We start from the raw sequence: 20,571 nt of genomic DNA on the forward strand, positions 1-20,571 counted from the left end.
AGCTCAGAGCCCACAACCCTTTTTGGTATGAGCACTGGACTTGTGCCTCCACATTTCTATATGAAGCATCTAAGAAAAAGACAAGCATACTAGTATAGTTCTGGCTGGGGGTGGGATGGGCTATGGAGAGGCAGTAAGAATGTGACCATGTTCTCCTGTTAAATATACTTTCTACAATAGTGCAAAATATTTCAAATAAAACAACATTTTGCAATGTTTGCCTCATGTGCCACAGCTAAAGATTCATGTTAAACAAATACATCTTGTGGAAGTAAATATCTGTGATTCAATTAAATCCTAGGAAGAAATTTGCAACTGAAAAGCTAAGGGTTTTGGTCTAACAAATGCCCAAACCTGAAACCTGCTGGTATTTGTTTTGTGCTCTACACTACGGTAAACAGAGCAATTTTTATAAGTGCTGTGCAAATTTTATTCTCATGTATACCTGTTATCTTTTCCCAACTAGTCATGCTGATAAATTTCTAAGGAAAGGACAATTCAAGATTGCAAGAGCCTACACGCCATGCTTTGCCGTTATTTTTGAGCAATTATTTTTCAGTTCTTCAATGACATGGAAACTGCAACAGCTTACAAATCACAGAGGCCAGGATGCCTAGCTGCACATATAAAAGACGTTCACTAAAGACAGATGCTTCAGAAAGACACAAAAAGCACAGACAGAAGCCTAGTGGGGAATTTTCAATGCTTTGAAACATATATTAATCCAATATATTAATAGCACCTCATTCTTTGAGTGTGAATTCCTATGCAGCCAAAACAGTAATATCCATGCATCAGAGGAAGGATTGAAAATTTGAGGAGATCCTAAAGTCTGCAGAAGCACAAAATATATTTAGGACAAAACTAAGTAGCCGCACCGAAAACTGCTTAATGAGGATTGAACGTTCTCAGTGGGATGACACCAAAACTGGTGGGAAGAGTGAATGGAATGGAGAATCTTGAAAGGGCATGGCTGGCCGGCTGGCATCCTGAACAGGAGTTAAGGAATGGAATGGGTGGTCTGGCTGGAACTGGCCAGTGAAGTTGCATGCGGCTGCAGCTGGCAGGAGAGGCTAACCTGAGAGAGAAGTCACAGTGTACAGAAGAGCAAGGCAGAAAATGGCAGCTGGGAAGCTAGTGACCCCTCTGTAGGGAAGCTAGTGTACTGCACCCGGCAATCATTCAAAAAATAAAACTTTCTGCACAAGAGGGGAGAATGGCTAGAGCAGAGACTCTTGTCTTTGATGCTGATTTTAGCCCTCTTAAACTCAGGGAATGCCCACTCAACAGAGACACATTTTTAAACTTGTTTCATATTAGACCAAAAGTAAAGGAGGCTGGCTTCCTAATTGGTGGTGTCGCAAAGGGACCTAGAACAGCCATGTTCTGTTCCCCTTTCGTTCTGGTTTATGAGGGAGGCCCTCTCTCTGCTGAAAGGTTTCTAATTCCTCCAACTCTCCTGATTACTGTACGGTCTCTCTCTAGCACCTACACAGCAACATGAGAAGAGCCCTGCTGGTTCAGGCCAATGGCCCTTCTAGTTTAGCATTCTGTTCTCCCACACACCAGACACCCATGGGGAAATATGCAAGCAGAATACTTGAGTGAAACAGAACTCTCCCCATTTGAGCTTCCCACTGTCTGGCATTCCAAGGCACACACTGCCTCTAACAGCAGAGCTAGAACATAGCCACTGGGACTAGCAGTCACTGATAGCCACACGTTCCATGAATTTGTCTAATCCTCTTTTAAAACCATCCAAGTTAGTGGAGATCACTACCTCTTGTGGGAGCAAATTTCATAGTTCAACTCTATTTTATCCCATCCTGAATCTTCCAATATTCAGCTTCCTTGGATGTCCCTGACTTCTAGTATTAGGAGAGATAGAGAAAAACTTCTTAGCCAACTTTCTCTACATCAGTTTTGTCGACCTGTGTCATGTCCCCACTTATTCGCCTTTTCTCTAAACTAAGAAGCTCCAAATGCCATAACCTTTTCTCATAGGGGAGTCGAGATGTCTGCCACTCATGCTGGCGAAACAGTTCAGGAGGAGCAAGGAGACCCACAGAGCTTAAGAGAGTGGAATATTATATAAATGGACTGATGACATAGCTCCTTCTTTCAGCTAAGACGAAAGCCTTTCACCTCTTCGGTCTTATATTGGGAAACCCTTAGGAATGGAAGATGTGTTCCTTAAAGAAACATGTGGATTGTAGAAAGAATCATTAGTCAGAGGAGCAACACATTAGCCTTCCCAGGCATTTTGGTTTCATTTTCATTTTAAATGTGCTAGAATCCATTGCATTCTTAACATTATTTTCATTCTCGTGTGTTAGGGATAACTCTCTTTTTTTTAGGAGTACGTGTAAGTATCTGGACTACTTTTAATTCGCTGTCTGAATTTCTTTACCCACGCACTTCAGAGGTCCTCTGCTGCTGTCTGCTAGCATTGTTTACCTTTCTTCTCAGACTTTTCTGTAACCACCAGTGCTGTCTCTTCCTTTGCTTTGACTTTGGCAGGCACAACTACCTCTGCTTTGGTTTCCTTATGCTTCACTTTTTCAGGTGCCTTGGGTTCTGGTTTTCTTTCCTTAACATCCTTCTTAGCCTTGTCTTCAACCTTTATGCTCTTCTTGTCTGTAGATTATATATATATATATGTAAAAAGTCAATATAAATTTTTTTTGTGCCTGCAGGAAATGTATTTTTAGTAGCTCTTACTGTCCATGCTGCTTTATAGTTTACCGTTGATTTTATAAATTGCATGTTGTCATTTGTATTAAAAGAAAAGAAAAATAGTCCCCAAAGAATTTTAATTATTCCCAACAAACTCCTGGACATATTGAAGAATAAGGCAAGGAAATATCTTTCGGAGCAACTTCCCCTCCTTTTTTCTTTTTCAGGTTCCACCTATTCTGTTACTGAATTATTATTTTTTAGACCCCCCCCCCAATTGCTATAAAGACAAGCATATTAACTTACTTTTGAAAGGGAAAAAGTAATCGACACATACTGGGAGACCCATGTCTATAGATATATTGATTTCTTGTTTGTTTTTTGAAAGCTAATCCTATCTAAACTTCATCAGGGATTTTGGTACAAGCAGACATGTACAGTACACTTATAAAACTGACAATGAATCAGTTCACAATTAGTTTCCTTTTAAATGCAATAGTGATGTCTTATCATTTTTCAAAACTGCTGTTAAAATTAAGCCATATTTTATAGGAATCAGATTTAAATGACTGTGGCATAACTTTTGCAATAACAATAGCTTTTAAAAAATCCTATTTCCATTAGCAATTCCAGGAGCATTACACAGGACATATTTATTTTTCTTATGGGGTTTCAACTACATTATTATCATGTTCAGCTTTTCATGTTGCATTATATTCAACAGTAGCTCAGAGCACATGGCAAATGCAAATTAGTGCTGTGCTGAAACCTTTCCACCAATTTCTCAAAAACCCTTTTTCCTGGGCAAAAGGAGTTTCCATTTTTCCTGCCTCTTTCTTAGGGCAGTTTACAATTTGGGGGCATGTGGGGTTGAGCTCACCTCATCATTGTAAGGTGGCTGTGGGTGGTGTGTGTTTTCCCTCCTGGTCTGAAGAAGCCACATAGGGAAAAATTCTTCTTCGAGCTTTAATCAAAGCATAGGAAGCTGGGGAGATGGCTTCTGAGTGCCTGAGATAAGTGTACTTGCTGATTTCATATTTTTAAAAAATAAATCTTTCTGCACTGATTTCTTTAAAACCTGTGTGTGGAAATGGTGATCAAGGGTGCATAGCTGTCAACTTTTCCCTTTTCTTGCAAGGAATCCTATTCGGAATAAGGGAATTTCCCTTAAAAAGGGGAAAACATTGACAGCAATGCAAGGGTGTGAGGGCGAATAACCTAGAGTTGAATTTAGTGAAAGGAGAAGTAATGCCAGTGGAGAATGCATAGGCCTTGGAAGGAGTTAGCATGCATGTTCTGGATGAAATGGAAGTATCACCATCAGAACTTATTTTGAATCTAGGTGTTCTCTTGGGTCAATCTCTACTCCTGGAAAAGCTGGTTGCTTTGATGGCCAGCGCTAAGTTTTGCAGGCCCTTCTTGGAAAGGGGTACTTTGTTGCATGCTTTTGCAACCTAATAATTCTAGACATGTCTACTCAGACTAAGTCTCACTGTTCAGTTGGAACAATTCCCAGGTAGAGATGGACAGTTTCTCTCTCACACACCCATCTTAAGTTCCCTTAAATTTCCACAAAGGTTTGTGCTCCCCTGCTCCAAAAACATACCTGTGAAAAGTCCCAAGTAAATTCATCAGAATGGAAAACCATCAGCATTTAGGTGCACAATTCTCCTAATCTTATATGCAATTTTCCCTCATGTGCATTTTTATGTGCATTTTCTTTTAATATATCCATTTTTCTACAAGCGAACTAGATTGCAAGCACAGGTTTTGTTTCAGTTTGTGTATTGTTTTGGGAAGTGCAAATTAGGTAGGTTCTCATTAAAATGTGAACTCCCCCACCCTTACTCCCAGGAAATTATGAAAAGGGACTGCAAACTTAAATAAATAATTTTATCCCATTTGTAAGGGGGTTTTGTCCATCACAAACTTTACCAATCATACATATAAAGGCTGGAAGAAAATTAGATTGATGAGAAAACCTAAAGCTTTTCTTCTTTCAAAGTAAATTTAAAAATAGAACAGAAAAATGAAGAATAGAAGTCCTCCTCCTCATCATCACTCCCACTACCCTAGAATGTGTGTGGTAATTTTGAGATAGATGCATCTTATCCAGGCATCTTTCCTCGCCTTGCTGTAGAAAGAAGTGAAACTGTCAGTGACAGAAACACACATAATCTGCTGGAATGAAAAAGTTGGTGCAGTAAATAAAAGAGGGAAAATGAACGCCTATTTTTAGATGCTATGAAAGTCGCAAACAAAGAGATGGTAAACAACCCCAAAAACATCCTGATCCTCACTAAATAGAAAACTGATACACAGGTAGAAAAGCTTTGTTAGAAACACATTCCTGGAATCAATTTTGGAGGGGTAAGGTAAGGGAAAGGACAACAACCACCTCTTATACAATGCCCACAGGATATTACCAGAAAACTCTGGATATTCCCTGTGTTTCCTAAGAAGAAGCACTTCATGAAAAGGATATGCTATGTATTAGTACTGGGTGTGTGGGTGGCTGCCGGCGAGCTATGGACAAATGTCATGCAGCTGCTCTAAAATGAACACAAGCCGACTTCCGGGTCAGCGCCATCGATTAATGGCGGATTCCCTCTGAATCTTGGAGGGACTAGCTCCGTGAGATCGGGTCTTACCACTGTGGCGAAGCGGGGACCCTTCAAAAATCACAGGCGGGGGAAGCCTGTGAACGTGGGGACTCGGCGGGCACCATTTGCACACCCCCAATCTGCAAAGGAACCCCGTTAAGGGCTCCGGAGCGGGACGGAAGCAGCGCGGTGCTGAGAGTCAACTGCTTCTTCCGCGGAGCGAAGCCGCACAGCCGTGATCGGAGAGCGCTGACTTTTTCCTGGGACAATTGGATTTCAAAGTAACTAATCGTGAGTAGGACTAAAAATTGGATTTAAAAGGACTAAAATAAGCTAATTTGAGACCGAAGCGGGAAGGTATAAACAGGAAGTCTGCCTTCCTTTCTTGTAAATAGATCAAAGCAAAGAGACTGTAAAGCGGAAGCCTGGAAAGACGTTTTAAAAAAGGCTTAAATCCTAACATCAAGAAGGTGGTCTCCCCTCCAAATTGCAGGAGTGGAGGGGGGAAAGCTGTGGCTTAATTACCTGCAAAATAAGAGGAAAGGGAAGCTAAAACCCGCTGCCTTAAACCTGGGAACGGACTGCCCCTAGATAAGGAAAGCCGCTCAGTGGAAAGCCTATCGGTAAGCAGAGGACTTTTGAGAGCTAGCTCTGCAAAAAAGATACAGTGTTTCTGGACTTCTCCTGGTTTTAAAGTAACTTTTTAAGTCGACTGAAACTGTTATTTTCTTTTTAAGTGAATTGGGGGACTTATTAGGATTATATTTGTATATTAAAAGTTGCAAGTTCTGGCTACTGTGTTCCCCTAGAGGAGGTTGACATTGTTACAATAACAACTGGGTTGGAAAATTCCTTCTCAAAAACAACCTTTCAAACCGTGGGACCGACCTTGGATTCTCATGAGAGTGTTATGGCAGATGGAAAAGCAAAACTAGAGCCGGTGCAAGAAAAGACTACTAGGTCTGGCAGGCAATACCGAACACACACTGCACAACAGCGAAGGGCCTCAATATCTGGTGCAGCTGGAGTACCAGGGGTTGCTCCCCCACAGGTTAAACCAAAAGTTATGTCATCTGAAGATGTTTTAGCACAAGCACTTGGAAAAATTAATGAATCTTTGGAAAATTTAGCCAAGCAAGTAGCTGAGACAAATAAACAAGTATCTGAAGCATCAGTTAAAATTGATCTGAATACTACAAGCATTAATAATTTGGGACAGAAAGTTACTACCAATACACAATCTATTGAAAAATTACTGCAGGAATCTGCTTCGACCAGAAAGATTGCTGAAGAAGCAAAAGACATAGCAACTGCCACCCAAGAGAAGATACCACCAGTATATAAGCAATTGGAGGACCACGGTTTGACATTGTCTATGATTGAATTGAAAGATAAACAGAAGAATTTAAGAATTAGGGCGGTACCAGAACGTGAGAAAGATAATTTGGCTGACTTTCTTACACAGGAATTTACAGATTTTTGGCAACAGGACTTGGGCAAGGAAGAATTTAAGATAGTGAGTGCATTTAGACTTGGAAGAGGACAAAGGAGGAACAAGGTGAGAGACTGTTTGATTACTTTCCGATCAAAGGAGGAGAGAGACAAAATTTTGAATTTGCACTATCAAAGGACTTTGGAGATTGATGACTCAAGAGTGGAGATATTCAAGGATATCCCAAAACATCTTTTGGATTTAAGGCTTAACTACAGTGACCTAGTTGCCCTGCTGAGAAGTAACAGAGTTCTTTTTAGGTGGGAATTTCCCCAAGGACTATCCTTTAAATATAAAGGAAGGAAGATAAAAATAAGATCAGTCAACGACAAAGACAGGTTTTTGAAAGACCACGGAGAAGACTTACAGAAAGAAGCGGAAGTCGGAAAAGAGCCAAGAGCATTGGAAAAAGGAATACTAGACAGAGCAAACCTATCTTTTGGATTACACGGCCCAGAGAAAGAGACACCACCGACAGAACAAGAACAGACACTTGGAGCAGTTGGAGGTAAAGTGAAGTAACCCCACCATGGCTCTGCAACTTTTAAGTTGGAATTGTAACGGTCTTAACTCCCCTCGGAAGAGAAAAAGTGTTTTTCATCTATTAAAAAAGGAACAATTGGACTTGATTTGCCTACAAGAAACCCATGTAACAAGGCTACACAGGAAAATACTCATTAACAAGAGATTGGGACAGGAGTTTATTTCATCGGATAAAGTTAAAAAAAGAGGAGTTGTGATATATGCAAAGGAGAGACTATTACCGAAATTAATTTTTAAAGATGAACAAGGAAGATTTTTGGCAATTGAAATTCAAGTTCAAGGAGAGAAATTTTTGATCGTAGGAATTTATGCACCGAATGAGGGGAAGTCTGAATTCTTTAAAAAGTTGCATGAGATTTTATTGGACTATTTGGATTATAACATGATCTTGATGGGGGACATGAATGGAGTAGTATCTACAAACATGGACAAGGCACAAAGGCAGGTAGTCACCAAGGATGGGAGACTACCTAAAACCTTTTTTGAGATGACAGACAATATGGATTTAGTGGACATTTGGAGAACGAAGAATCCCTTGGGAAGAGAGGGAACCTTCTTTTCTGAAGCCAAGATGACATGGACTAGAACTGACCAAATATGGGTAACTAAAGGAATGGCACCAAAGATAAGGAAAGTGGAAATCTGCCCAAAAACTTGCTCCGACCATAATGCTTTAAGGATGGAGATGAAGCAAATATCATCCGGCTCCTTCAGATGGAGGATGAATGACACCTTATTTGGAGACGAAGAAGTATATAAAAAGGCCCAAAAAACTTTGAGAGACTATTTTGAAATAAACATGAACACCAATGTAGAAAAAAGAGTAATCTGGGACGCAAGCAAAGCTGTTATGAGAGGGTTTCTGATACAACAGAATGCAATAAAGCAGAGAAGTCAAAATGAGAAGAAAGACAAAATTTTGGAGAAAATAAAAGAAAGTGAGAAGAAATTAAGGGCAAAACCAAAGTCACAGGAGATTTTGAGAGAAATAAAATTATACCAAGTACAATATAAGGAAATGATGAATCAGGAAATAGAATGGAAAATTAAACAAATGAGACAAAAGACATTTGAATCAGCTAACAAATGTGGGAAACTGCTGGCTTGGCAAATGAAAAAAAGACAAAAATTAAATACTATTACAAATTTAGAAGTGGAAGGAAAGAACATACATAACCCAATCAAGATTAGAAACTGCTTCCAGAAGTACTTTAAACAATTATATTCACAAGGGCCTGAGAAAGAAATGGATATAGACCGATTTTTGAAAATAAATGGATTACAGAGAATTTCTCAAGAAAGTAAATTAATGTTGAACTATAAAATATCTGAACAGGAAGTAGAAGGTGCCATCCAAAATATGCAATTGGGCAAATCTCCAGGACCAGATGGGCTGACTTCTAGATATTATAGATCTTTGAAAGAGTGGCTATTACAACCTTTGAAGGAAGTCTGCAATGAAATTTTGGAAGGGAAAAGGGCACCAGAGTAGTGGAAAGAGGCGTATATTACACTTATACCGAAAACAGAGACTGAAAAGACTCAGTTTAAGAACTACCGCCCTATATCGTTACTTAATGTGGATTACAAAATTTTTGCTGACATTCTGGCCAAGAGATTGAAAAAAGTATTGATGGAAGAGATTCATAAAGACCAAGCGGGTTTTCTCCCGGGAAGACATTTGTCTGATAATTTGAGGAATATAATTGATATATTGGAAAAGTTAGAAGTGAATATAAATACTAAAGCAGTTTTGATATTTGTGGACGCGGAGAAAGCTTTTGACAACATCTCTTGGAGCTTTATGAAGAAGAACCTACAGGGGATGGGGGTAGGCCAAGGCTTTGAAAATGGTATAGGTGCAATATATTCTGAACAAAAGGCAAAATTAATTGTAAACAATGTGGTGACGGAAGAATTTAAGATAGAAAAAGGGACACGACAGGGGTGCCCAATCTCTCCATTGCTTTTTATATCGGTCCTGGAGGTTTTGCTGAACATGATTAGAAGGGACCGGTTGGTTAAAGGTATAGAGGTCAGAGCCAAACAGTACAAATTGAGAGCATTTGCAGATGATTTAGTACTGACGTTACAGGAGCCAGAATCTAGTACTAAAAGGGTTTTAGAACTAATTCAAGAATTTGGTCAAGTGGCAGGATTTAAACTGAACAAGTCAAAAACTAAGGTTTTAGAGAAAAATTTAACACCGATTGAAAGAGAGAGGTTTCAGAATGGGACAGCTTTAACTGTGGTCAAGAAAGTGAAATACTTGGAGATTAATATGATAGCAAAAAATGGGAACTTATTTAAAGATAATTATGAAAAATGTTGGACGGAAGTGAAAAAAGATTTAGAAATTTGGTCAAATCTGAAGCTTTCCTTGTTGGGTCGAATTGCAGCTATAAAGATGAATGTTTTGCCTAGAATGTTGTTTTTGTTTCAAACATTGCAGATTGTGGACAGAATGGATTGTTTCAAGAAGTGGCAGAAAGATATTTCTAGATTTGTCTGGCAGGGCAAGAAGCCCAGAATAAAATTTAAGATATTAACTGATGCAAAGGAAAGAGGCGGATTTGCCCTGCCAGACTTTAAACTTTACTATGAATCAGCAACATTCTGCTGGCTAAAAGATTGGCTGCTTCTCGAGAACACAGACATTTTGGACTTAGAAGGTTTTAACAACGTTTTTGGTTGGCATGCATATTTGTGGTACGACAAGGTTAAAGCACATAAAGCATTTAAAAACCATATTGTCAGGAAAGCATTGTTTAATGTTTGGATAAGATACAAAGATTTACTGGAAAATAAAACCCCAAGGTGGTTGTCACCAATGGAAGTGAAGGCTCAGAAAAAGCTCAATATGGAGGCCAAATGGCCGAAATATTGGGAAATTCTGGAACAGGAGGGAGATAGACTAAAACTGCAGAGCTTTGAGAAACTAAAAAACAAAGTGCGAGATTGGCTACATTATTATCAGATAATGGAGGCATATAATTTGGACAAGAAAATCGGCTTCCAGGTGGAAAAATCAAAATTAGAAACAGAACTGTTAGAACCCAAAACTAAGATTTTGTCAAAGATGTATAACTTGCTGTTGAAATGGAATACTCAGGATGAAACGGTGAAATCTGCTATGATTAAATGGGCACAAGATGTTGGACATAACATTATGTTTGCTGACTGGGAACAGTTGTGGACCACAGATATGAAATTCACGGCATGCAATGCTTTAAGAGAGAATATTATGAAAATGATATACAGGTGGTACATGACCCCAGTCAAGCTTGCAAAAATATATCATTTGCCCGACAATAAATGTTGGAAATGTAAAGAAACTGAAGGTACATTCTTTCACCTTTGGTGGACGTGCCCAAGAATTAAGGCTTTCTGGGAGATGATCTATAATGAAATGAAAAAGGTATTTAAATATACTTTTCTGAAGAAACCAGAGGCCTTCCTTCTGGGCATTGTCGGCCAATTGGTGCCAAAGAAGGACAGAACGTTTTTTATGTATGCCACAACAGCAGCAAGAATACTTATTGCAAAGTATTGGAAGACACAAGAACTACCCACTTTGGAAGAATGGCAGATGAAGGTGATGGACTATATGGGATTGGCAGAAATGACTGGCAGAATCCGAGACCAGGGAGAAGAGGCGGTGGAAGAAGATTGGAAGAAATTTAAAGATTAACTACAGAAATATTGTAAAATTAATGAGTGTTAGAATGATGTTGGATTGAAATTAAGTGGTTTCCAGCTGTAATGCTTTAAGAGATATGGAAAAAAAAGGATTATAAATAGGTAATAATATAATGGTAAGGATTTGCTGAACTAACAATTTGGGGTGGAATACAAAAAAGGGAGGTATGAGGAGGTCCGGGAAACAAGTTAAAAGAAAATAAGTAATTGAAAATGTATGTGTGTTTTTCTTTTTTTTTAAAAAAAGTTTTGTTATTCTGTATTTTTGTTATTCTGTTTTTTCTTTTTTTATTTTATTGTGATATTATAAAAAATCTTAATAAATATCTTATAAAAAAAAATGAACACAAGCCCAGGGAAGGTTATTGCAAAACAAATTTGTTACGCTTTAAGGTGCCCCCAGGACATTTGATCGTAATAGAGAAATGTGAGTAATGAAGGGATTAATAGTTCTTCATCAAAACACAACACTAAGTACACCAAACCAAAAGTGTTAAATTCATGATGGGCAGAAAATACAAAATGGCAGCCACTGGTGAACAAAATGACAACAACTGGAAAGTTGCACATGAATTGGAAGCTGCTCATGAATTGGGCACCACGGACCAAGCCTCCTTGCCTTCCATTCTGCCACAGTTAATGACACCCAAAATTCGCTGCCTCATGTAGGCCATTTTCACTCTGCCTCATGGTAGAGCCACTTCTCCATGAAATATAATGAGCATTACCTTTTGGGGAAGGTGGTGCTTTCTTTTTTGGCTTTTCTTCCTTTGCAGGTTTCTCTTTGGGGGGTTCTAAAAAGGAACAGACACAACACAGCACTTATACAAAAAATAGCAACTGAAATCCATTTGTTTCAGTGGGTCTACTCTAATTTAATTGGGTACAATACTATTTACATTTTACATATCACCTATGAAAATCCACATGTGTGGTTTGGTCTATGTTGTACACTCTATGCAATGGCAAACAGCCAGGGATGCATTCACATACTTTCAAAAACAAACAAACCAACCAAATCCCACCAATCAGCTGTTCAGGAGGGCATTGGGGGTGTGGATTCAGTGATTGCAATCTAACCTGAAATCTCTCCAAGGAGAGAGATTTCAGAATTTAAACTAAGTATATAGGCTCAGCTACAGCTCATCTTTACACCTCTGTTTGACTGCAGTCATACATTTGAACTTCTTTTCAGCAGAGAGGGTTATTTGAAACAACCAGAAATTAAAGCTCAACACAACATAAATATGGATATGCCTGTGCCACACAGACACTGATAATGAGAACCTGAAATCCTTTTAAACCCTGGTTTATCCATTGAAGTTATTTCAGACAATAGCTGTTTTGTCAATCGATAATCTCATTCCCTGCAGGGTATGAACTTTAACCCCAACTGGCCACTGCAAATACTGAAACATGATTATGCTGGAAGGAAAGTTTAAATTCGATAAGCTAAAATGAAAAATGACCGTAAGTGCTCCTGCAAATACCACATGTCCACTTGCCTTAAGCAAGTCATTTCCTTTTCAGGCAAATACAATGTAATTAGTTTTTCTTTAATTATCATCCATCAACCTTGTAAGTAGAGCACGAGTGGATTCTGTGCCTGGGAGGACACTGTGTTTTCATGACAATTTCATGGAATAGTCATATAACAGGTACTCCATGATTTCTGTAGAACCAGCTAACATAACGTTGGACAAGTTACCCCACCTGAATCTTAGAGCAGGTATCATTTCCCTATCCCATGAATCTTGAAAATACTCATGGGAATAACTTCGTCATCATTTCCATTTTCCAGATGGAGATCTGAAGCTGAGGAATCAGCTCAGTTCATTCTCTGTCATAGTTCCCATTCATCCCAATGAATGGCACTTGTGCAGGAAGCACTCTTGGTGCATCGGGCCTTTGGTCAATAAGATACAATTCTAGCTATATGTAGATAAAAGTGCTTTTACTTTTCTGAGCCAATGTGAGGTATGCCCGTGAAGCCATGCACCTAAAAATGATTGACAGTGTGCACATGCATTGAAAACTTGTAATTTGTTACTCAAGTCCCTAAAGAATAAGGCAGTTAACATTTTACATAACACTTATCTATAAACAATCCGGCAATCACTAAATTAATTAGCATATCCCCCCCTCCGCATCTACTGCCGCTGTTGCAACCAGGCTGGCTCATTATCTTATTTAATTAAAACCAGTGTTTCATATATATTTTTTCACCTCACTGGCCTTCCCATAATTTTGAAAGCTTGAAACTAATCAGATAAAGTTTTAGGCTTTGCACATATGAATTTTTAAATCTGAAAACAACTGCAAAAAAGTCTCTACTCTCTTGCAGCTGAAAGTGTTAGCTTCCTACAAAAAGCAGCATTGTGGCTTGATCCCCATATGGAATAGGGAGCCACCTGAGAAGGTTCGCCACCATCAACAGTCATTCATACAAATGAGATTTACAGCTACAGCAAATCCTGTTCCCAGCTGATAGGAGAAGTGTCCCTGTTCAGCAGCCTTGTAGCACACTCTGGAGCATGGGTAGGCAAACTAAGGCCCAGGGGCCGGATCCGGCCCAATCACCTTCTAAATCCGGCCTGTGGACGGTCCGGGAATCAGCGTGTTTTTACATGAATAGAATGTGTCCTCTTATTTAAAAAGCATCTCTGGGTTATTTGTGGGGCATAGGAATTCGTTCACCCCCCCAAAATATAGTTTGGCCCCCCCACAAGGTCCGAGGGATGGTGGACTGGCCCCCTGCTGAAAACGTTTGCTGACCCCTGGAGTATACAGCGTCGGGATGTCTCAGGAGGAAAGGAAGTTTGCATAAAGCTAATGAGGTAGAAATCATAGCTCATTCAGTAGGTGTCAGTCACCAGTCCAGTCAAATGGGTGGGGTACAAATGATAAAATTATTGTTATTATTATTACTTTTATTGATTAGAATGTTGGACTAGGATCTGAGAGACCAGGGTTCAAATCCTCGTTCAGGCAAGAAGCTCATGGGGTGACCTTGGGCCAGTCACTATCTCTCAGTTTAACCTACCTCACCGGATAGTTGTGAGGATAAAATTGGGAAGGGGAAGAAGCACGCATGCCACGTTGAGCTCCTTTGAGGAAAGGTAAGATGTAAATGTAAAAATAAATATAGTTCGTGGAATGGGAAGAGGCACCAGCTTACGCTTTTCCCCAGGCAGCAAAATGTCTTGAGTTTTGCCATGGCTAGAGCGTCACACAATGGCATTGTTTCACTTCTCCCCAATCTCCCAACAGTGTGAAATTCCAGGGATCCCAGGCACTTACCCAAGGTCTGGTTTCCTCAGAATGAGGGACAGCAAAGACTGTGGTGTCGTCAGGACATGTGGTTTTTTTTACACAGATATACAACCTGAGCCTACTATGGAGGGGCTCGCAGCATTAACACCCCAAGAAGGTCTTGCTTCTCCCATAGTCATAGCCTTGGATTCCAGCAGAAACCAGGCATGGCTCTCATTCTCTGGCTTCTGCCTGAAGCCTGTTTCTAGATTTAGTTCACACACATGCCTTTTTCCTTCTCACCAATAGCCAGGTGAGGGAGGGGTCTACCCATTTGCCCTCTGGCAAAAAGCCACTTCTGTTGCTACCCTAATGAGCCATACATATGGGACTACTACCCCTATGTATGGCCTGGCTATTCCAATAATTGAATCTTTGCTGGATCCAGGAATTAGGTGGGTCTCAGGCAGACATACAGCCTAACTCTCTGACCCTCCAAACTCACAACAGTATTTCTCTTCCCAGGGGACAACATGAGAGGTTTGCCTGCCATTTCAAGAGACAGGCCCTTTAGTGGCTGGTGGATCATAACTGGTCCCCCCCCCTCCACCCCCCGGCAAACGTAGCGCTTCCTCTCAAAGTAGGGCATCATCTCTCCATATCCTGGTGGTTTATTATATGAGTCAGAACTCTTGAGTTGCTCTTTATAGAATTCATGAAAAGCAGCGATTACCTTTGGCTTTCCCCACTTTTTCAGGTCGTTCGGGTTTGCCGCTCCTGTCAGGCTTTTCTTTCTTTTCGGGCTTTTCATGTCTTTCGGGCTTTTCTTTGTGTATCGCTACAAAAGGACAAGCATATTTAGGTACAAGATATAAAAACGGCATCTTGGTCAAATGGTACCATAGCACAATGGGGCTTTCAGACTAAGCTGAGGACAGATAGCGTCCCCCCCCCCCCGGAACTGCTGCCTCTTACCTTCCCTTTATTTCAATGAAACTCTGGCATGCTTGCTGAGGGAATCCCATTTAAATGAATGGCTACGGCACAGCAGCAAAGCATAGGGGAATTTGTTCCTATCTCCTATCTATTACTGGGTTGACCTGCTGTTTGTTTGTTTAATATGGGGAAAGCTAATTATCATTGCCATTTTTTCACAACGCACTGGCTTCCAGTATCTATTTTCCTGACAAAATTAACTACTGACAGCTAGTTTTAATTTTTAAAGTATATCCACACACACACACACACACACACAAATTGCTAAGCTACTAAAACACACACATATAAACCCCATAATATAAAACTGGCAGGTGTGGGTGCTAAGAGTGCCAAGAAAAACTGGCTGAGGGCCAAAACAGATGTAGCGCCATGGTCTTGAGGAATACACACACACACACACACACACACACACACAAACACACACTATTTAAGCACAGGAGGAAAGCTCCCATGAGTGCCAACATAAACGTCCTTCCCAGGATTATCAGGAGAGAGTGCTGCGCTCAGGTTCTGCATATGGCTCCCAATAGGCATCAGGGTGACCATTGTGAGAAGAGGATGCTGGACTAAATGGACTGTTGGCTCTTCTTATGTCCCTATGTCCTTCAGGGGAGGCATTTTCATCAGGACCATATTGTGGGTGGAAGATTACCCTGCTTCCCCGTGTCCCATGTTCATGGTCCTGCAACCCACCACCACAGCTGTTGCCTTGAAATAAAAAACACATTAAATTCATTTGCACATTTAGCATCATGTCTATTTTTGGCCCCGAACCTCTTGCATAAGAATGTCATTTGAGCTTTTGCTACTATGCAGTAACAATAACAAATCATCTCTAAAAATGGCGGAAATGTCCTAAACCCTGGTGCAGTGCTTTCAGGGAAAATGGGCATTTATGTATTTCCCAGTCTGGCTACCTTTAGCAAGTAAAGATGTAGTCCAAATGACCAGTCAGGGAAGATTTTATAAGCTTGAAAAGAATCATAGACTTGTAGTGTTGGAAAAGACCATGAGGGTCATCTAGTCCAACCCCCAGTAATGCAGGAATCTTTTACCCAATGTGGGGCTCAAACCCACAACCCTGAGATCAAGAGTCTCACGTTCTACCAACTGAGCTGTCCCCAAGAGTTGTTCCCATTTTCATTTTCAATTGTCTAAGCAGGAAAGCAAAAAGGGTTTGTTGGCCAGTAACTTTTGTGAATTAGAATGGGGCTGACCACACTGACATCACTAGGATTTAGGTATCAAGGTCTGCAGCTGATAATTGCAAGAGATGGAGCTTTAGGTAAAAATCTATATTTTGCTTATTTATATATCCCTCCCTACTCACTCCTTCAGAATAAGAGGTTTATTTCGCCTGCTTGCTGTGGAGCGCTGGAAGCCTGGGGTAGATGCTTGAAAAGCAAGTGGAATGAGGGCGGGGGGGGGGGGGAGCGGCACAGTAGTAGACATAGTCTCAAATGACTTAAATCAATTTCAGTCAGATCCTGATTCAGGGAAGCAGTTCAAAATGTCAATAAGTGTTTTCATTAATGAATGATCCTGTACGCTGCGGCATTATGGTGGTGAAAAATAGCATGCCATTTTCAATGAAAACTATTATCAGTGAGCGGCTTTGCTGGGGTCTAGAACTTTAAGAGAATAGCAAGTTGATACGAAACTGCTTTGTCCAACTATACCACATTAAAAAACAGCTAGCGCGGGGTGTGTTATTTTCACATCAAAGCAAAAGCAAGAGAGGAGGGCCGACTCCGTCTCTGGCCTTGATTAACAGTATGATTGTTGCAGAGCATGCAGGAATGTGAGCACTTGTTCAAACCAAGCAAATGACGGATGTTTGTGGAGGCAGCTAATTACCCTCCAATTTTATTCTGGTTATTGTTTTTACACCCGCTTCTTAAGCACTTCACTTGACTGGAAATTAAAACCAGATATTGCTTCCTCTCTGCTGAGTCAAATGAAAGTACACAATACTGTGGCTTTCACAGAGGAATCTCATTGGAAGAACTGCACTCTCTGCCACATTGGCCGAGAAAGACTAAAACACTTTCTCATTGGCCTTAATTACAAGACATGATAAACCAGACCTGGCCATGCCAGAGGGGCACACACATGTGGGTGCCCAGAAGGGAGCTCACACCTGCTTTCTCCAGTCTTTTTTTACTCCTGTGACATGCTGAGCTAGGCCAAGGCTAGGCCTAGTGTGTTGTCCAAATCAAGGCTCATGCTTAAGCTTGCTAACCACAAGCGCAGGTTCGGTTGACATGCTGAGCTCTTTCCTTGCTAACCACAAGTTGTAGTCAGGAATGAATTTTGGGTGCAGTATGTGATTAGCAAGGAGAGAGTGTAACCACATGCTTAGGTTCAGATAACATGCTAAGGTGAACTTTAGCTTAGCTCAACCCAGGAGTAATGAATACCAGGAAGGAGCAAAGCAACTGTGAGCCCTTCTCCAAGAGCCTGCACATTCACAGAAAGTCATAGTTTGGCTTATTGTGTTGTGTGAACCAGTTCACTGTGTTGGAATTTGGGTCATAGCAATCTTATTTATAGCAGCTGTGTTCCTGTGGTTAAGGTCATCACGTTATCATCATTGGTGCCCACAGGGCAAGACTCTGGTGCAGGCATCCAGGGCCCCACTCAGCAAGATGAACAGGAGGGCCACCAAGCACAGCAGGACTGGCTTACCACATTTTGAAGCCACACCCATTGTCATCTGAAGAGGGACCATTTTGCTCACTCACAATACTTTCTCCTGTGCAGAAGTACAGGGGCACGTATGCACTGCAGCTATGTCCCTCAACTAACCACTTACCTTTAGAGATTTCCCTTTTTTCAGGTTTTTCTACTTTCTCTGGCTTTTCAGGTTTCTTAGCTTTCTCTGGCTTCTCAGGTCTCTCAGGCTTCTCTGGCTTTTCAGGTTTCTCTTTGGGAATTGCTAGAAATAATAACACCAATATATTCATGTATCTGAAATACACATATATCTTAGAGAGGTGCAAAGAATAGAATAGTGTCTAACTTGAAAATGATTTATAGGTGGTACATGACCCCAGTCAAGCTAGCAAAAATTTATCATTTGCCCAATAACAAATGTTGGAAATGTAATGAGACTGAAGGTACCTTTTACCACCTTTGGTGGAAGTGCCCAAGGATTAAGGCCTTCTGGGAAATGATATATAATGAAATTAAGAAGGTGCTTAAGTGTACCTTTTATAAAAAACCAGAGGCTTTTCTCCTGGGCATAGTAGGCCAATTGGTGTCAAAGAAAGATAGGACGTTTTTTATGTATGCTACAACAGCAGCAAGAGTGCTATTAGCAAAGTATTGGAAGACACAAGAACTACCCACACTGGAAGAGTGGCAGACGAAGGTGATCGACTATATGGGACTAGCAGAGATGACGAGCAGAATCCGTGACCAAGGGAAAGAGACGGTGGAGGAAGACTGGAAGAAATTTAAACTCTATCTTAAAAACTCTTGTAAGATTATGGAGTGTTAAAATGTCATGGTTTAAGCATAGCAGATTTGCAGCGATAAATGATTGGACAAGAGGAAAGAAAAGGGTTAAAGAAAGGAATTAATAAGTAATTCAGACCAGGGGTTGCTGAAAAAATTTAAAACAGGGATGCAGAAAAGGGAGGCATGGGGAAGTCGTTGAAATTGGGTATATGAAAAAATTTATGAAATTATACTTGTTTATATGTTTGTTTGTTAGTTTTGTTTGTTTGTTTGTTTTTTGTATTGTTTTACATTATATGTTGAAAAACCAATAAAAATCTTATAAAAAAAAATAGAATAGTGTCTAACTTGAAAACACGCACTCATAGGTCCTGTGATGTCTAACACATTGAGGAATAGTGACTTGCAGTACAATTGTAAGCATTTTTATTCCAGACACTAATGCACATGAACACCTACACCCTCTCTCTGCCTTACACACATGCACAAGCACACACACAAGCAGATAGACAGACAAACACTCTCATGGGCGTGCAAACAGACACAACTTGCTAACTACAATATTGTAATTTATATTGTAATTTAATGTTGTGAACTGCCCTGAGTTCCACAGATGAAGGGTGGTATACAGATTTAATTAATTAATTAATTAATTAATTAACAACTCCCTCACTTGCCTTCCCTCTCATTCAGCTCCCTAATCCGCTGTTGAATGGAAGAAGGCACACAGTCTTAACAAAGAGGGTGAAGTTCACCATCGTGCTCTTCGAGTTGTTCCATCGGTGCAAGCATTGCAGCCAGATGAAACAATTGCCCCTCTCCTTTCCATGCATGCTGTTCCAGGGTTTCTCCTAACTCTCACCCAAGCCAATTTCAAGGTTGCCGGGTGTCAGAAGAGGGGGGGAGCATTATTGTACAAGTGTAAATCTGTGTGCAGAGCTTCTACTGACAGGAATGGTGAGGTGAATTCCACCTTATGATGCCACCATGTGCCTCCTCAGCCAATTGGTGTTGGGAGGAGCTGCAGAGTTCTCTGGTTGGTGTCTGAACACTGACAGTTGTTTGGCTGGCTGAGGAGAATGTGATTGCCATCTTGAGGTCCATGTTGTGGGACAGCTGGGCAACCCACAACCAGGCCCCCAAAAAGGTCTGTGAGGGCCACAGGAAGTAGGTTGCCCTCGTGTGTTTTATAAGTCTAACCTATTCTGCATTGGTGGTGGTAGCTGTCATTAGAAATTAGTTTAGCTTCAAGATGGTGAATTAGCAACAGTGTTTCTTTAGTAAGTGTATCTCTTCAGGGAAATCTGCATTTTCAAACACTGCTAGCTCATGCCTGCCACACAGAACTAACACCCACAGACAGCTGCCAGCTTACACTGGTATTGCTGCTGTTCCCCGTTTCTCCATTAAAGACATTAAAAAATCTTCAGAAACTACTTGGGAAAATGCTCCCTCAGTAGGGGAAAGCAAGACTTTTCTGATAAAAATAACTTTCCCTTGAACTTTAGCAATATTCCTTATCACAAGAGAATGACTGGTGAGCGATGAGTCTGATGAATTTGGGATTTTAGGCAGCCCTTTCTCCCTTCTTGCAAAAGCTTCTGGTAGACAGCAGAGGACAGTTGTTGCATTATTCCCACCCTGCCCTGAGAATAAACTCCCAGATCCTAGATTTAGTTCTTTGGAGAATAATAACAATGGCACCATCAATTTATAATGAAACAATAAGAACGTGCATGGAGTTTCCAGAAAGAAAACAATGGAGGGGGCACTGTAATGGCAACAAAGGGAGAAAGGTCCTTAAATAAAAAAGGATGCTTCTTTTTTTGAGAAACTTTCTTCCTT

The 20,571-nt window shown here is 40.5% G+C and overlaps 1 protein-coding gene across 1 annotated transcript in view; it reads right to left on the bottom strand.

The window, feature by feature from the left end:
- The window catches only part of TRDN (triadin), a 95,776-nt gene that overhangs the window by 21,394 nt on the left and 53,811 nt on the right, over positions 1-20,571 (bottom strand). Inside the window, exons 9-12 of the mRNA XM_053384014.1 lie at positions 18,080-18,202; positions 14,999-15,103; positions 11,742-11,807; positions 2,458-2,637 (exon numbers count right to left, since the gene is read on the bottom strand). Coding sequence (XP_053239989.1) covers positions 2,458-2,637; positions 11,742-11,807; positions 14,999-15,103; positions 18,080-18,202 — 474 coding nt within the window. The remainder of the gene's footprint in view (positions 1-2,457; positions 2,638-11,741; positions 11,808-14,998; positions 15,104-18,079; positions 18,203-20,571) is intronic.

Source organism: Podarcis raffonei, chromosome 3 (assembly GCF_027172205.1).
Source record: "Podarcis raffonei isolate rPodRaf1 chromosome 3, rPodRaf1.pri, whole genome shotgun sequence".
In the NCBI taxonomy this organism is placed as follows: Eukaryota; Metazoa; Chordata; class Lepidosauria; order Squamata; family Lacertidae; genus Podarcis; species Podarcis raffonei.